The sequence below is a fragment of the Corapipo altera genome, unplaced genomic scaffold (genome assembly GCF_003945725.1).
Source record: "Corapipo altera isolate COAL_440 unplaced genomic scaffold, ASM394572v1 175, whole genome shotgun sequence".
Classification (NCBI taxonomy): Eukaryota; Metazoa; Chordata; class Aves; order Passeriformes; family Pipridae; genus Corapipo; species Corapipo altera.
This window is the reverse complement of record NW_020884942.1, coordinates 865,708-882,821: the sequence shown is the minus strand read 5'-3', so window position 1 is coordinate 882,821 and position 17,114 is coordinate 865,708. Positions and strand designations below refer to the sequence as shown.

Genomic DNA, 17,114 nt, shown 5'->3' with positions numbered 1-17,114 from the left:
GAAACACAGACCCTTTAACTGAAACCACGGAGAAGCCCTTGCCCTCCACCCACCTTCTTCAGCTTTTTGCAAACCCTGGATTTTTTCTAGCCTAGAAATGGAGCTATAAGGTGCTGGGGGACTGCTACCAGGAACTCCAGGAGGGGCTTCCCTAAGAGGTCCCCATCAGCTTTAGTACTGCCTGATGGCAGAGGTTTGGGTTCCCTGGGGAAAGGGAAGGACCCGCTAATGGAGAAACCCTGGGAAAGAAGCAATATTAAATTGCACCTCACTGGGAAGAAGCCACCCCCATTCCAAATGGATCCTCTCACTGGATGCAGCTTTGTGAAAGCCATGGCAGCATCCAGATCCAGAAGCAACAAGCCCAGAACTGGGATGAGAGCAGCCCTGCTGACCCAGTCCCAGCTCCAGGCACACAGCCCTGCAGGCCCCAAGTGATGGCCTGTACTCTAGACCACTTCAGATTCCACAAGCACACCCAGAGGCTCCCTCCCAGTCCAGGAAGCATCCCATAGTGCAGGCAAAGCAGGAGCCCAGGTAGCCTGGGAGGAACATGAAGCAAGATCCTTTATTGTACACAGTACAGAATGTAATGCAGCTTTGCAGGAGATACATAGCCCTGCTTGAGTAAAGAGATTTCAAATCAGTCCTCAGATTAACCCCTTCTGCACTGCAGACCTGCCACACCGAGCAAATGGTTAAAACCCTGTCCCCAAGGTGGGGTTCCCAAAAACCGAATGCTCCCCATGGGTACAGGTCACTGCAGCCCCCATGGGGAGAGTAACCGAGTCTTCGTGAGTTAATCTTCATACTTCCCCAAAAAAGAATGAATCAGACAAAAAAAAAAAACCAAAAAAACCAAAACCAAACAAACCCCAAAAAATTCCAACCGAAGCTAACTAAAGAAGAGAAAAAAATTCCTATACAGCATTTACAATGAAAACATGTAGCCTGGTGCGGGGGAGGCAGGTATGGATATACGAGTGGTGGATGAGTGTTAGGAGGTGCAGCGGGGAGGGGGGAGCTGGAGAGAAGTGGGGTACCCAGGAAGGGGGGTGGGGGACCCCCCATCCCTGCCCACCTCAGCCTTACAGCCCAGCTCCGAGGCCATGCCGAGCGGGGGGAGCGCAGCTGAGCCGACACCGGGGTTCAGTCCCGGCTCCCCGGGAAAGAGGACTGGAGCAGTGAAATGGAGTGGACTAGATCCTTCGGCAGCCATCCCAGGGAGCCACAGGCATTGAGGGCTGCCCTTGCAAGCGTGCCACCGGGAAAGCCATGGGGGTGTCTCCAGGGGCTCCGGGAACAGCAGCCGGGCTGCAAAAAATAGCTTTGCCTTAAAATACAAAAAATCTACAAAAATCAGTTTAGAAACCTTTCTTATTTTCCTAAAACATCAAAAAAAACCCCAAAAACAAAAAAAAAAAACCAAAACAAGGAGGGAATTAGTGTCAGGGTCTCCTCCCCTAAAATGCAACCCATGGGCTGCAGCCAGAGCTGAGGAGGATCGAAGGGGACACGGAGAGGATGCAGTGGATTATATGGGAACAACAGGTTATATGAGGAGGGGGGTTCGGGAAGAAGGCAGAAGGCTTCTCAGGGTTGGGGTAGGATGCTGCACACATCAGCTCTGGGGTGCTGGCCAAGGCAGCCCCCCTGCATCCCTCCTCTCTGTGCAAATCAAAGCCCTTTCCACCACACAAGGCAGCTACGCGGATTGTGCTCGATGCAAAGCAGATTGTCGTGACAATTGGCTCGGCGGCCACGCAGCCCAGTCCTGGGGCACTGCCAGAGCCAGAGCCTGGGGCAGACACTGCAGCTTTAGGCTCCCGGCGCCCCAAAACATCACGCTGATGTGTGGCAGGAGGTGCCGGCCACGGGCAAGTCCTGTGCACTAGCCCTTGGACAGGAAGGGTGGGAATTCATCGGTGACACACGCGGGGTGTTTTAGATCCCTCCAATTTGTGTGTGCACCCACGCGGTTTGTCGTTGGGTGCTTTTTTTTTTTTTCCTTATGAACAGCCAAAAATATTTTTTAGAAAACAATGTTTGCCCCAGGTGGATGCGCTAGTGCCAATGGCTCTGCCGGCCGGCCGAGTCAGTAGGCGAAGCCCTCTGCATAGGGAAGGCTGCCACAGGGATCCATCTCCAGAAGGAATGCTGGGCTGTCCTCGAAGTGCGTCAGCGGCACTGTCTCCTCCTCTGGCACCGGGCAGTCGGGCTCTGTCTTCAGGAAAGGGCGCTGGTTGTCGGGATAGGCCATGGAAAAGAGGGCGTCGGGGTCACAGACGAATTTATAGACGTACCGCTCACCGGCAACCTGTGAGGAGGAGGAGGGAGGGAGGGTGTGAGAGGTGCCCTGAACTTTCACCCTGCCCCGGGGAAGCGCTGCACACCTGACACCAGCGCTAACCCCCCTCCTGCTGCCCCTTGGGATGCCACAGTGACAGTGGGGGACAGTTGTGGGGTGGCAGGTGGGGTTACTCACCTTCTGCATGATGCCTTTCTCATAGTAGTAGCGCAGGGAGCGGCTGAGCTTGTCGTAGTTCATGGCTGGCCGGTTCTTCTGGATGCCCCAGCGCCGCGCTACCTGCGGGGAGAGAGGTGGCAGCAGTCAGGGCTCCAGTGAGGGCTTGGGACATGGATCCTCACGTGAAATCACAACAGAAATGAAAAGGGGCTCGTTTCAGAGGGCTGATGCAGCCGGGGGTGAAGGCATCACCACGGTCCAGGAGTGGTGCCCCGCCTGCCATTATATACACTCCAGCTGCGACCATGCAGCCACCGCCAAACCGGGAGCCGAATCAAAAGCCATTTGATTAGGGGGAGCCTGCCAAAAAAGCTGCTTCAAAAAACCACAATTTCCATGCGTGGCATAAGAGACATTATGGGTAATTACCCACAATGCACAGCTCTGTGCTTGCTACAGCTGCTTTCAATTACTCCCCAAACAGCTTCTTCCTCTGTGTCACCCTCCCGCAGAGCCACACGGCTCCAGCACGGCAGCACGCCAGCACGGAGCCGCTGCTGGGAACCCAGGGCAAAGGATGGGAGCAGTTTGGGAAGGAGGGAGCCTTGGTGCAGCAGCAGGTCTCGGCAAGGCACAGCACAGCGGCAATGCCACTGCATCCGGTGACCACTTGCAGCTTCGGGGGCTGGCACATGCCACGCCAAGAGGAAGTGGAAGAGATTAAAGGTAAATTTCTACAGCTACCTGGAGAGTAAAGACACGCGTCTCGCTTCAAGTGCAAGCGTGAACACGCTGTTGCATGGGAAGGATCCAGCCCTCTCCTGCATCCCCCACGGCCACTCCCCAGCCTGAGGGCAGGACCACCTCTCGTACCTCCTCAGGCTCGATCAGCTTGAACTCCATGCCCCGGCCAGTCCACGCGATGAAGTGGGCATTGGCAGGGTCATCCAGGAGGGTGACGAGGAACTGCCAGAGCTGCAGGGACCCACGCCGCTGGTAAGGAGGGCCCTCGCGGTACAGGGTGGGCTCCTGCTTCACTTTACCTGCCCGCACAGAGACACCTGGTTGAACACCCTGGCTCTGCCCCTCTCCCAGGCTGTGTCACCAGCAACAGACATGTACAGCAACACTGAGGTCATCCCTGTGGTGAGACAGCTGAGCAGGATCAGGCCATGGGGTGGGAGAGGGAAGAGGTGCTGCAGGCAGGAAGGTGGCAGGGACAGCGACTTTGCCAAGCTGCTGTGTGGGATGGTGCTCAGCAGCTCGTGAGAGCACCGTAACAGCACTGCTTGGCTTTAAAAGCCAGACACTGCGGATCCCAGCATCTCCACATCTCCCTCCATGAGCCCTGGTCCCCCTGCAGGCCTCCTCTGGGGTCAGACTCTCTTACCCTCCAGCCTCTCCGGTACCACGCACGTGTCATCAAAATACAATCGTGTGTCCTTTTCATATGAAAATCCTATGGGGAAAAGACCCTCAGTGAGCACAGTGTCTCAACCACTCTGGTGGCTTGACAAACCCGGGCTTGGCCCAACCCAGCACAAGACCCTATATCCCCAGCTCCAGCAGCAGACTCAACCCCAGTTATTTCAGTGTCTGTGCAGCTCTGCCCCCCCTCACTCCGGGGAGCTGGCAGAACCAAAACCCTCTTAGCAGCTATATCAGGCATATTATCCCAGATTACACGGCGCTGCCGTGCCCTTGTGGCACACGCGCAGGGGCTGCTGGCTGCCTGTAGTGCTGGTGCCAGTGCATGCGGCTCTCACAGGCACCACTGTGCTCTTGTGGGTGTTTTCAGGGTGACCAGAAGCTCTGTTGGCCTCCTGGAAGGTACCTCCTGCCCCAAAAGAGGGATGGGATGGGACCCGCCAGGGATGAAATGAACAGGGGGAGAATGGGGGAGGTCACTCACCGTCATGGCTGCTGGGGAAGACATTCCCCCGTAGGTACGAGGACTGGCAGTTAGGCACTTCTGTGAGAGAGATGAAGGTGACATTAAGGATGTAAATCCCGTGGGTCCCACCAAGCATTTGGCAGCATATTTCCACCCCAAGCACGTCCTGCGGCAAAGTCCGGGCATCTCCCCCCCTCCCCGGTCCCCTGCATCCACCCTCAACATTGGGGAAAAACCCAGTGTGACTTGAGGTGGCACTGCAATGAACACTGGAGCAAAGGCTAAGTCAGCTCAGGTTCTCACAGGCCCCACAGGAAGGGAAGCACCACCGCGCCTCCCCTGCCATCTGCTCGGCTGTGCCACCCTCCATCCCGAGGTTGGGATATTTTTAGGTCCTAAGGCGATTAGAGGATTTTTCCGTGATGCTGGTGGGGTCCAGCAGCCAGCAATCACAGCTAGCCCCAGGCCAGGGCTGCGGGGGGACCCGCTGGGTGCCGTGGGGCACCCCAGCCCATGGCTATGGCACCGACCACACCACGCAGCATTGGGTGAATGCCTGCTCTATTCCCTGGCTTTGGAAAGGGAGGAGGAGAGAGAGGAAAGAAAAAGGCAAAGCAGTATCCCAGCACTATGGGAACTCCAGCACCCACTGCCTGAGGCTCAACCCTGAACCCACCACGCTGATGGAGGAGATGCTCTGCTCCTCTGGGTGTCAGTGGTGTAACACCACCCAGCACCTGGCCACCCCCCAACTCATACCCACCTGAGTCAATGCAGTAGTCCCGGGGCTCCTGCTTGATGCCCATGGGGGGCTGGAAGCCGTGGCCAGGGGGGCCAGGCAGGCTGGGGCCACTGGGCTCGTAGAGCGGGTCATGGTACTCCTGCTTGAATCCCTGAGGGGGGCGGGGGGCAGCCGGGCCCAGGGGCTCCGACAGCTGCCGGTGGTAGACGGGGCGGCTGTCCCCTGGGACCCCGGGCTGTGGTGGAAAGGGGTGGCAGGGCTCAGACAGCTGCCTCTGAAACCTGGGGGAAAGGACACGGCATTACTGCAGAGTGGGGATGAGCCCTGCTGCCAGTTTCCGTCCCGGACCAGGACTACATGACAGTTGGGTGTCTTCAGCTTCGGGTGCTCCCAGGGTGCACCCACAGCAGGCTGGGATGGTTCCTCAAGAGCATGGCCACCACAGGGGCTAATCCCATGGGGACCCAGTGGGGTGCTGAGGAGCCCCATCCCCTTCCAAGCACTGGGCACCCCATGCTGAAAGGGCAGGATAGCACATGGGCCATCACAGAAAAGCACTCTGGGCTTCAGATATCTGGAAAGGAGTGAGAAAAGGAACCAAAAAACCAGCTCGCAACAGTCCTAATGCTGTAAACCAGTAAAATCTGGCCCCAGGGTGGGGGGCAGCACTGCAGGGCCCGGGGATGCTGCGCATGGGTGGGCGCTTACGCAAAGCCAAATCCACTCTGCAACTCCAGCCGGCTGCTAATCCGCCTGCGCAGCCGGGATTAAACCTTGAACTCAACAGCAGAGAGCACTATTTTCAGCTCCAGGGTGCTGCCACCACTGGTCTGAGCCCCAGCACGATCTCTGCTGGTGGCAGTGGATGAGGGACCATCTCGAGGGTGTGCTGCCGCATCCCCCCGTCCTCCGGCACCTTGAAAGGCGATCTGGGATCTCCGTGCTGGCTCCTCTCGGCCGGCCTCGCACCATTTGGCTTTGTAACCGGAGCTCTCCCAGCTGCCGGGCTGGGATTACTCCATTTCCGAGCCATGTCCCTCTGCCCTTCCTGAATGAAACCCAAGCCCCACGCTGGCACGGTGCTTCCCAAGGGGTCGCAGCCAGCCCCCCGCATAGCTCAAAGGTCACCCAGAGCTCCGCTTTGCTGGGGAGGGATGTTCACCTGCTGTGGGCACTTTCCAAGGGTTTCCATGGCCCCACTGCATGGTCTTGGCCAGGCTGCCACATCTAGCCCCATGACCACAGGGGTGACAGAGTGGCTGTCACAGCAAAGGGCATCCAGAGGCCAAAAGCAAAGGCAGAGGTCTTCTGTGACCTGCACTGTGGCACCTACTGAGAGCACCCTTGGGAGCAAACCCATGGTGAGGTTGAGGACTGGAAAAGTGTCCAGGGACAGGGATGAAGATGGGGGATGAAGCCACAGCTTGAAGAGGAAGGAGGGAGCAGGGGTCTCCTTCCACAGCCCCCAAAATCATGGTAATGCAATGAGATACAAAAGGGAGCTCAGGACCAACCCCCACCCTAGCAGTGCACAGGGACAGGACAGGAAAGGTCACAGCTCCCCAGCCCGGCAGGGCTCGGCTTGGAGGCAGAGCTGCAGTGGATGGGAATGAGGAGAGCAGAGCCCTGGCTCAGCACCATCACCTGTTGGCACAGGGATGGATGCAGGAGGCAGCCTCTGCCTCTCTCACCTTTCCGGAGGGGGAGGCAAAGGCTCTGCCTGGTGTTCCAGGGGCTGGGAGGAGAGGTTTCCCCATTAGCAGGAGAAAGAGCTGCAAGATCCCAGTAGGAAGTAGCAAGTTTTGCCACATGGGACCCCAGGCAGCAACATTTGGCCCACCGTCTGCAATCGCAGCATGGGGACAAAGGGACAGGCATCCCTCCTCCTTCCCCACGCTTTGGGGTCACTGACCCACCCTAAGAGTCCTCATAACCCCCCCCCCAGCAGTTGCTGGGGTGGGGAACACCTTACCTGTGCTCTGTGGGGTATTGGTTCTCAGACATCATCTTTGGCATGTGCATGGGCGGGTGTGGTGGCCGTGGCACAGCAAAGGGCTGCTGCTGCTGCTGCCGCTGCTCCTGCAGCGCGTGCGGGGCCGGGGCCGCCCCGTGGGCAGCGGCCGGCACGGCCGGGGCCGGTGGTGGCGGCGGTGGTGGCAGGGCCGATCCAGGGTGCGCGGGGGACACCGGCGTGGCGGGCGGCGTTAATGGCTTGAACCCGGCGGGGGGTTTCCTGTCATAGGCACTGCCAAAGGAGATGGGCCAGGGGCTGAGGGAGACACCAACGGGGACACCGCCCCGCGTGACAGGGAGTCCCTGAGGGGTCTGCGGCTTGTCCCTGCGCTACCTACCAACAGTTGTAGAGGCACTTGTCCCCATAGCCAGCACAGAGAGCCTGCTCGTGGCTGCAGGATGACAGCTCCGAGGACGGGCTGGGCAGCTCCCGCTTGATCTTTGCCGGAGGTGGGGCGTGCAGGACCACTGCAAGGGGAACAAGGAGGATACACATCGGAGAGAGCAATGGGGACATCACCCCCGGGAGCATCTGCTTCGGTGCTCTTTGCTTGGGAATCAGGTGCTGAATTATGCCCCAGGAGCATCAGACAACTGAACCAGGGCAGGAGGGTGCCCCGGCTGAGCCCAACATTGGCAGTGGAGTGAGCTGGGGTGGCAGGGGAGGGCAGAACTGGGACAGTCACAGCAGCCCAGGACATTGCTCATAGAGAGGGAGTTCTTCGCCATTGGGATCCAAGAGGGGCAGAGCAAGGGCTGTGAAAGGGGAACAGCCACGGATGAGACACGTGCCGTGGCCAGAGCCCCTCAGCAAGTGGAGTCAAGCCCAGGCACCACAGGCAGCGGCTGCTCCCCCAAGCCGTGGAGCAAGGAATGCAGGGGCTTGACAGACTGGAGCTCCAAGAGCTCATAAACAGAACACAGCAACCCACTTGTCCTCACAGGGGCATACCCATCTTCCAGAGGGTCAGTAAACAGGATCCACCTTCCCCCAGCCAAGGTGCTCCAAGCGGACCCTCTCCCAGGGTCCCACAATTGTATGAGCTCAAGTGACAAACATCCCATTAAACCCAAATCCTCACTACCCACTCCCAAGCCCACTTACTATATATAATTATAAACTGAATAATATACGCTTAAGCTAATTAATTTCTAAAAGCAGGCGCTCTAGGAAAGGGAAAGCGCCTCAGAGATCTGCACCTAAATAGTGCCTCAGAGGAGAGCCAAGACTAATCGGAAGTGGAGTATTAGCTTCATGCAAAGCCTAAACACAGCCCAGCTACAGCGGAGAGGAGTAGCTCCAGGACAACTGTTCACAGCTTGCCAGGTAATTAGCTGCTCCCCTAATTTGTCAAAACCTTTAAAGAGCTGCTGACTTCCCTCTCTACCCGTCCCCCTTCCTCGCAAGGGCCCAGCACAGCTGGTACCGAGGGCATAAAACCCCCCGAGAAGGATTTGAAACACAAAGCCCAGCGCTGAGCCAGCACAGCCCCCCACACGCCTTCCACTGGCTCCCAAGCCGGATTTATCCCACTCCTCCTCCTTCCCCCCTCCCCAGCGAGGTTTTGCCGCTCTCAGCATTTCCAGCCTTAACAGGGGGCCGGCACGGCGGCGGCAAAGTCCAGGCGCCCCACGAGCCACGGGAAAGCAAAGGGGAACTGGCTTTGGAAGGGCTCCAGCTGCCTATTGCGGGCATGGTTCTCCCAAACAGGCTCCGTGTTGTTGGAGCGGGTTGTTTTTCCGCCAGTCGTACAATGGGGTCTGGTTATTCATTGAAAAAAAAACCCTCCAGTCCCTGAGCAGGCACCACCCTCCATTCACAAACACTTCGGAGCGCTCCATTCATGTGGCTGAGGGAAGGGAAAAAAAAAAAAAAAAAAAGAAAGGAAAAATTTCCCCAGAGCTTAGCTCTGCCATTCAAAAAAAAAGGGAAATGAGCCTTAAGATCCTAACAGAGACCAGCTGTCCAAGCCCGGACTCCGTGCAACGTTTGGATTCCTTACACAAACACTGCAGGGCTGGCCGGGGCTGCTCCTGCGAGGAACTCCTGATGCCCAGCTCAGGCACTCCCTGATGCCCAGCTCAGGCACTCCCTGATGCCCAGCTCGTGGCTGACGAGGCTGCAGGAGCTGAGGGGGCACCAAGGCTGGTGGCGCAGCTTTTGCGGGGAAGGTGCTGGGTTTGGATCCCAGCAGTGAGCAGCCAGGCTGGAGGGTTCCCTGGGAAGGAGAGCCCTGCCCCAGCACCCAGTGCCTCAAAGGATGCATGAGCACTTTTACCCTTTCCGGTCCTGCCCTCGGCACTATAATTTAAAGCTAAAAAAATACATAAAAATAGGCAGAGGGAGCAGCTCAACTACAGATGGGGCTGGAGAACGTGCCTCGGCAGATCCATGCCAGGGCTAAGCCATGGGAGCAGCGAGAGTGCCTGTGGGTGCCTGACAGCCCCTCTCTGGTCTGCTTTAGCCCCTAGGGGTGAAAGGATCCCAGGGAGGCTGGGCAAGGGACCAGCTACACGTGCCACTGCTGTGCCCAGGTAGGAAGGGAAAGTGGGGGAGGCTCAGGCAAACCATCACAGTGCCTTATAACCAGTCAAGCTGTAGATGTCCCAAATGCCAACCATGCCAACCATCAGCGAAGAGGTCTCCCATGGAAAAGTGTGACACCCCAAAGCCACTCCAGGCCTTGAATTCCCAGTGAATCCCTTGGTGAGAGACCGGGCAGGTTGTTCCCGCCCACCAGCATAAATGGACCTCCAAAACGCCGAGCCTGGAGGACGCTGGCTTTGCCAGTGGCACCCACTGTCCAAAGCAAGGGGAAGGGGACTAAACCACCACTCCCAGCGCAGGGACCTTGGCACCTGCTCAAGCTGTCACCTGGGAGCTGAGCTCGGCGCCTGCCCCTCCATCTCCAGACACTACAGGACGCACCCAAGGTCACACCAGGAGAGAAGCCAGAAATAGAAGCCGGGCTCCTGTTTTCCTTTGTTTAAACGACTCTTCCTCACAAACAAACCTCCTGCTTTCATTTTGGTGTCTAAGAAAACCCACTCCGTGTCCTGCCCGTGGCTTTTGCCACGTGCCTCCCATGCAGGGAGGCCACAAGTACCTGGGGAACAAACCATCTCCTGTGATGCTTGATCTCCTCAGAATGATTCCATCGCTTCTCAGGTATATAAACAACCGATGGAGGTATAACACTGTACATACACCCTTCTCCCCAGGACCACACTGCTGGTGAACCCACACCTATGCCTGGCCAGGGATGCAGCACGATGGCCAGCGTGGCGAGCTCTGTGGAGTTACCCGTGGCCTCCTTGCCTTCCCAGGAGGATCCACCACTTCCCTGTTCAACTTATAAGCACTGAATCAGGCCTCTTGCTGCTCAGTCCAGGGTGCTAAGAACAAAACATCCCTCATTCAGAGCAGCCCTGCTTTCTCTACAGTGGGATTTCCTCCCCAGCACAGCAATCCACTGCCCTCCAGCATGTTATTTTGCTCCCAAGCCCCAACTTTAAGCCCCTCTCTGCAGAGGATCTCGGCTATGGAATTGGGAACAGCAAGTAGGAAGCAGTGGAGCTGCAGGCAGCTATGAGAGGGTTTTAGCAAGGCAAGAAGGATGTTGCAGTTCTGAGCATCTCCAAGACTCCAGACAGCACATGTGGCAGTGCATGATCCCCCCATTGCAGTGGGGTGCAAACTGAGCCTGGTTTGTCCCTTTTTGCTGCTGTGCCAAGAAAGCTTGGCCCTGGGAATGCACGATGGGGCAGGAGATGGAAGTTTGCTCAGGATAAGAGAGCAGTAGCTTCCTCAGTGAAAAGGCACACGACTGCAGTAACAGAGTCCAAGGCATGCCCACAAACATCTGTAGGGACTAAGGAGGGATTTACCTTCCCCTGGGAGCTAAAGGACACTGAACCCCAATGTGACCAGGAAAGCAGCCCATCTCCATTAGTGAAAGCCAGGTGCAGGAAGGAGCTGCACTGGAGCCATCCCTCTCTTCCTTTCTACATGGCACAGGGTTCAAAAACGGAGTGAAATGAGAAAATAGGGTCAGAGAGCTGTAAACTGCAGTTTCTCTCCTCTTTAAAATCTCTCCAGTGCAGGGATGGAAGAGCCAGGCTCCCCATTCCCCTCCACCTGAGTCTGAGCCCCCTCAAAGCCAACACAGCAGCAGCGAAGGAAACCTTTGCTTTCTTTCCTCAGGAAAGTTAAGGAAGGTTATTGCAGTGGGGAGTCATGCAGGCAGATCTCTTTTCAAGTGACAAACTCGTTTCAACACCAGGTCTGCGGGCTGTGCAGGTCAAAACATCTTAAGAGTCCTGACCAAACGCCTTTTTATTTTTCCCCTCTTTTCCCTGCATCACCCAGAAAAGTTTGTCTCTCCTCCCTAAGCTCTTCAGGTTACAAGGAAACAAGAGACTGCCAAAAGGCACTGGAAACAGCTCCAGCTCCAAGAGCCACCCTCCCACGCACACTGCAGTTTCTACCGCTCCGAGCGAGAGCTGCCGGGCTGTGCTCGGGATGTCAACAGCCCGTTGTGTTCCTGACTCCAGGCTCGCCTTTTATCTCAGGGGAGACAGGGAAAAAAGCACATCTGAAACTTGGGCTGTCTGGAACAGCTTAATGGCAAGCTTCCCACTCCGAAGTAATCAAAGAGCAATAATTAACATGCATTTGCTGTCGGAGGAGATACCCCGCTGCATGCTGTGACAAAGCCGGAACGAAAAATCTGTTCGACTGCAGGCTAAATTTGATTTCCTTTAAGTTCCGTAGCTGTCTGGCTCAGCAGCAAAACCCAGCCACCAACACCAAGCTACTACTTGTGTTTGCCAGGTAACGAATCAAAACATCCTGATTCCACCCCCCCCCCCACCCCCGCCCCTTCCCCTCCAAGCGACCCTCAGACGTCCGGAGAGCAGCGCCCCCGGAGCTGCGCAAGCCCCACACGCCATTCGCCGGCCCCTGCCCTCGCCGCTAACCCGCTCCAGCAGCGCACCGCGGCTCAGAACCAACACTCGCTCTTATGCAATTCACGAGGGACTGCATTTTCGCTGGCCTCCTTTTAAACACGCTCGCTTGCCAGTGATTAATGCTGCTTAAAGCGGCTCAAGTTTCACCACTCAGGCCCACTCTTGCCAGCAGCGCTGGGCCAGGACTGTAAAAAGCTCCAGAAACTGCAGAGATTGTGGCTAACCAAGGAGCCCAGCACGGGCTCTCGCTTGCACTTGGAATGGAAAAGGAGCGTTTAGAAGCAAATCCACCTTACTACGAACAAGCAGCTTGTCTCAGAGGAGCCCAGAGATCAGTCAGAGAGATTACCATGTGTGATTTTCCCCATTTACAAAAGACAGGACATTGCAAGTTTCATCTCGATGAACCCAAATTGCACATGCTTTCTCCCAGAAGCCCACAATTCCACGTTTTTGCCCCAGCAACAACTGCTTTCCTAAGGAAGCAACTCCAAACCCAGCGCAAAGTTTTGCACAGGCACCCAAACCCCCCCCCCCCCCCCCCCGAAGAACAAAAACCCAAAACAATCACTTACAGTTGTCAGACTGGAAATCTGGGACAAATTGTTCATCATCGGGGACCTGAGCTAAAAAAAACAAACAAAAAAGTGGGTTTATGGCTTTTTCAGTTGTGAAAAAAAAAATGCTCACGGAGAGACTTTACATGGCAAAAGGTGGAGGTGAACACTTGCCTTCAGCTAGCCAGGCCTCTTGGAGCTGGCTGAGATCCTGGAAGAGCTCTGGAACAGAGTGAAAGACTTATGTGCTCCACAGAAGAATAAATAAAACTGCCATTATTTGCAGGATTATTTCTAAACCAACGAACGTGAGGCAAATGGTCTGGCGGGGCACAAGAGAGGCCATGGCCGCCTGGGCCAGCCCTGCCTACCTTCCGAGTCGTGGGCCAAGTCGGTCTCCAAAAATTTCCTTTTCCTCTCGGACCCCGGCCGGCCTCGGCCCTCCTCTGCACAGGACTTCTGCAACGACCAGGGCAACAGCTGCCCATGAGAGTGACAGCCCCCAAGGCTGGAGGGTGCCCCCAGGGAGAGCAGGGTGCCCCCAAGGACAAGGGGAGTACTCCCAAGGATGGGGAGGAGGTGCCCCCAAGGTCGGGAACGGAGGTGTCAAGAGGGATCAGGGAGGGCAAACTTACCCCGGGGCCCATGAAGGGAACCTGCTGATCGTAGAAGCCGTCCATGGCGCGGGGGAGGCGGGCAGTGCCCCCGGCCCGCTCAGCATCGACACCGGCCCAGGAAGAGGGGTCCCGCCTGGGCTCCGGCAGGTGCGAGGCTGGGGGGTGGAAGGGGTCAGGATCAGACCCCGGCCCCTGCCGCCCCCGGGGCTGGCTCGGTGCGGGGCTGCCGCGCCTCCCCGGGGAGCCGGCCCGCTCCTGCCGTGGCGGGTCGCAGCCCCCCAGCTCCGTGATGTCACCTAATTTCTATAGAAACGGCCGTGACATCACGCGCCGTGGGAGCGGGAGGAGGCAGTGGGGCGGGCGGGAGGAGGCAGTGGGGGGGGGCGGGCGGAGGCAGTGGGGGGGTTGGCGGGCGGGCCGCATGCTTTGGCCCCCTCCCCCCCCCCCCCCCCCCCCCCCCTCCCCCGTTCCCTCCCCCGCCGCTCACCGCGCTCAGCGCTGCAGGGCCGCGCCGCAGCCCGGCCCGTTCCCACGCCGCCCCGCGCGCCCCATTCATAAACTCCGCCTCCCCCCCCCTCCTCTCCCCCGCGCGCGCGCTCGCTCGCTCGCTCGCGCGCGCCCCCCGCCATTCACACCGCGCGGCCCGCGCCATTCATAAACACCGCCCCCGCCCCAGGCCCGGGCCGCGCCTCGCCCCCGCCGCCGGGCCCTCACGTACCCGGCCGGGCGCCGCGGACTCAGCCGCCGCGGGCTCAGCGGCAGCGGGGCGAGCCGGGACAGGGGCCGGGGAAGGCGCGGCGCCGCTCCGAGCCCGGGCACCGCGCTGCCGCTCTGCGCCGGCCCGCAGCCCCCGAGCCAGCGGCCTCCGCCGCGCCACGCCCCGCGTGCTTGTTTACCCTCCGCGCCGGCCAATGGGAGGCCGCCGCTCGACGGCCCGCGCCACCAGATTGGCTGCAGCGCCGCTCCGCGCCCGCCCGCGCGCTGCTCCGCCCGGCACCATTGGGCGCCGCCTGAGTGGGCGGGGGCGGCAGCGGCCAATGGGCGCGGCGCGATTTGCCTGGCCCCGCCCGGAACGTTTTTCATTCATAAAAAAATAGAAGGGGAAAAAGGCTGGCGGGTGGGGCCGGGGCAGCGCGGCATTTAAAGGGGCCGCGACCTTCTGCAGGGGGGAGGCTGGGGGGTTAACGGGCGGCCTTGGGAGGGGTAGGGTGGGGGGTGGGACAGCCCAAGGGACCGGATCCGACGTGGCGGGGACCTGGTTCGTGCGCAGTGTGCCCAGGAACCTGCACGCCGTAGGAATGGGATGGGCGTCAGGCCTCACGGGCAATGGGGACCCCTCTGCATAGGCCGTGAGATCCCCCCCTCTTTCCTGGGAGGTGGTGTCACCCCAGCCAGGCGGCGTCACAGGAGTCCCCCTTCGAGCCCGGCGTTAACCCACGCCCGAGTGCCTGCTTGGGCAGCCTTTCCTCTGCAGGCACCCTGGAGCCAGGGTTGCCTTAGAGAAAGGGACATGGGAAAAATAGTTCACATCTGCAGGGGCTTTGGGGTTGCCCGTGCTACGAATCCCTCCAAGCGAGTTCGTGGATATATGCCCTTGCAGGACTGCAAATGTCCCAGAAGTTTAGGAATGAGTTTAGGATAGAGTGGTGTTGCTGCGTCCTGCCAGGGCCCCGACTGCATCATTTCCATGCTGAGTGCATCAGTTTCCCCATCTGTAAATGAACGTGGTAAGACTTGCCACGGGGACCTGCCAGTGGCTGCTCAGGGAGGATGCAGCAGGATAAATGGACTGTGTGTGGACTGGGAAGTTATTGCTGGAGAAGGCAAAAACAAGGGATAGTGCTCAGTTACAAACTGCTCCTCTCAGCTAAGGAAGGAGAGGAGACTTCTGCTTGCATCCTGGGAAGTTGCCCAGGGGTTAGGAAGCCTGTCAGTACAGGGCTGTCCTGGCCAGTTTGAAATCCTCAGCCTCAGGTCATGGACTTGTCGTTGTCCTGTGAGAGCTGTGCAATGTGCCTCTGGGCTGCTGGTGGGAGCTCCTCTGTCGATGTTGGGTTACTGATGAGCTTCCAGAGCCCTTCAGGGCCAACTCCACCCCCCAGGGATAATGCTGGTCTTGGCAGGTAGCTCATCTGCCGTGGTGTCCTGGGTGGAATGGCGGGGGGGCTGCCAGGATACGCCGCCCGCCGGGTGCCTGTGTACTGGGGGCAGGAAGTGCACAGAGGGCACTGGGTGTCCTTGCTGCCCGGAGCCCACTCCCGGGGGGCTCTGCAGGTGCTGGTGCTCTCATTTCCCCTCTGCACGAAGGCAACCAGGATTAAATCACCGCAGGTAAAATTAGCAGATGACACATGGGCGGGTGGGTGGCAAAACCCGGTCTGGGAAGCACGGCGGGCTGTTGGGATGAGCTGGGTCACCACAGAGCTGGGGGTGCACAGCGTGTGACCCACGCTGATTGCAGCCACGTGCTGTCCAGGGGCTGCTCAGCACCCCTGGGACGGGGAGAGATGATGGGGCCGAGTGCCACTGTGGGACAGGCAGGTGAGAGGTCACAGGAGTGCCTCGGGAAGAGCCAAAGCCCCTGGAGAGCCAAGGCTGGGAGGGGGCTGGAGATGGGTGCCTGCTAAATTTAGAGCCCACTCAGGGGAAAAAAAAAAAAAAATAAAAAATTTACAGGCTCCAAATTTAGCCGGATGCAGCTCCCACTGAGCACCGCTCCATCGTGCTGCCGCTGCCAACACCCCTTCAGCCCCGGCACCCTGGATTGGGCACAACCTGTTTCAGTCCCTGAAGGTGGGGACCCCACGTCCAGCCAGGAATCACCCTCAGTCACCCCAGGACCAGCCGAGATGTTCATCACCATCTTTATTAGAGGCAAGCCCACAGCAGTCCAGGTGTACACAGTAACACGCGCTACGCTACGGACACCATTCCATGCAGGCAACCACAGCTACACACACAGCGGGAGGAGGGGGCTGGGGCTCCTGTGGGAATGGAGTTCCCAGCTCTCGGGAGTCCCCCAGTGCAGCACTGGCACCTGTGTCTGGGGCTGTTGTTTGGAGTTCCTGTTCCATCCCATGCCCTTGGGAACTGGGCTGAGCTCGCAGACGCTGAGGGGAATAGAGGGGTTCAGAGCCTCGAGTGTCCCTCAGCTGCATGGCATATTTCTCCCTGGAGCCAGGGACAGCTGGACTGAAGGGTCCCTCCTGGGCTGAGGACCTTTGCATCCTCAGACTAAGGAGGTCGGGAGCTGCCATGCCCATTGAACCATGCCTTTGGCAGGGTGGGAGCAGATAGGAGCCATGTCCCCTGGGGCAGGTGGCAGGAAACCTCTCCCTGACCATCAAAGGTAACGTCTCTGCCACCACTCCTGGCAGACCAGTGCTGGCCTATCACTGTCTCACTGGTGACCCTGGGCTCTCCATGCCCTGCAGGACACATGGCTGAGCACTCCCCCCTGGATTTAAGCTCAGAGGAGCATTCCCTGCCCACGGTGCTGCCAGAGCCATGGGCACACGGGCTTGCTTCCCCCGGCTCCACCACCACCGTCAGCAAACCACAGCAGGGACCCCAGTGCTGCTCTTTGCCCCGAGCCCAGCAAACCGTGACCAGGGGCAAGGAGCACTGCTGATTCCATGCAGGCAGTGGGATAACACCCCAGGCTGAGGCTGGGTGGGAAATGGAACCAAACCTGTTGACCTTGCCTGCTGCCATCCCACAGAACAAACTTGCCCTCTTGCTGGCAAAGCTCTGGAGATGGTAGAAGTGGGTTTTTTCACCCTCCCCAAGTGTGGGGCTGTGAGGCGCTGCTGCCCTCAGGAACCGGCTGGGGAAATGGAGGCAGCTGGTTCAT

The 17,114-nt window shown here is 58.6% G+C and overlaps 1 protein-coding gene across 3 annotated transcripts; it reads right to left on the bottom strand.

Moving 5' to 3' along the window:
* Positions 1-538: 538 nt before the first annotated feature.
* ETV5 (ETS variant 5) lies at positions 539-14,103 on the bottom strand. Of its 3 annotated transcripts, XM_027661849.1 has the most exons (13): positions 13,980-14,103; positions 13,280-13,416; positions 13,016-13,103; positions 12,819-12,866; positions 12,663-12,713; positions 7,455-7,584; positions 7,076-7,348; positions 5,125-5,384; positions 4,380-4,439; positions 3,858-3,926; positions 3,341-3,510; positions 2,486-2,587; positions 539-2,317 (listed from the first exon to the last, which is right to left on the bottom strand). In XM_027661849.1, the coding sequence occupies exons 2-13, from the start codon at positions 13,322-13,324 to the stop codon at positions 2,096-2,098; spliced, it is 1,518 nt and encodes a 505-aa protein (XP_027517650.1). In that variant the 5' UTR covers positions 13,325-13,416; positions 13,980-14,103; the 3' UTR covers positions 539-2,095. The 3 variants fall into 3 exon arrangements, with proteins under 3 accessions (XP_027517650.1, XP_027517648.1, XP_027517649.1); XM_027661847.1 differs by lacking the exon at positions 13,980-14,103 and having other exon boundaries at positions 13,016-13,124; positions 13,280-13,516; XM_027661848.1 differs by lacking the exon at positions 13,980-14,103 and having other exon boundaries at positions 13,280-13,515.
* Between the last annotated feature and the right edge of the window lie 3,011 nt (positions 14,104-17,114).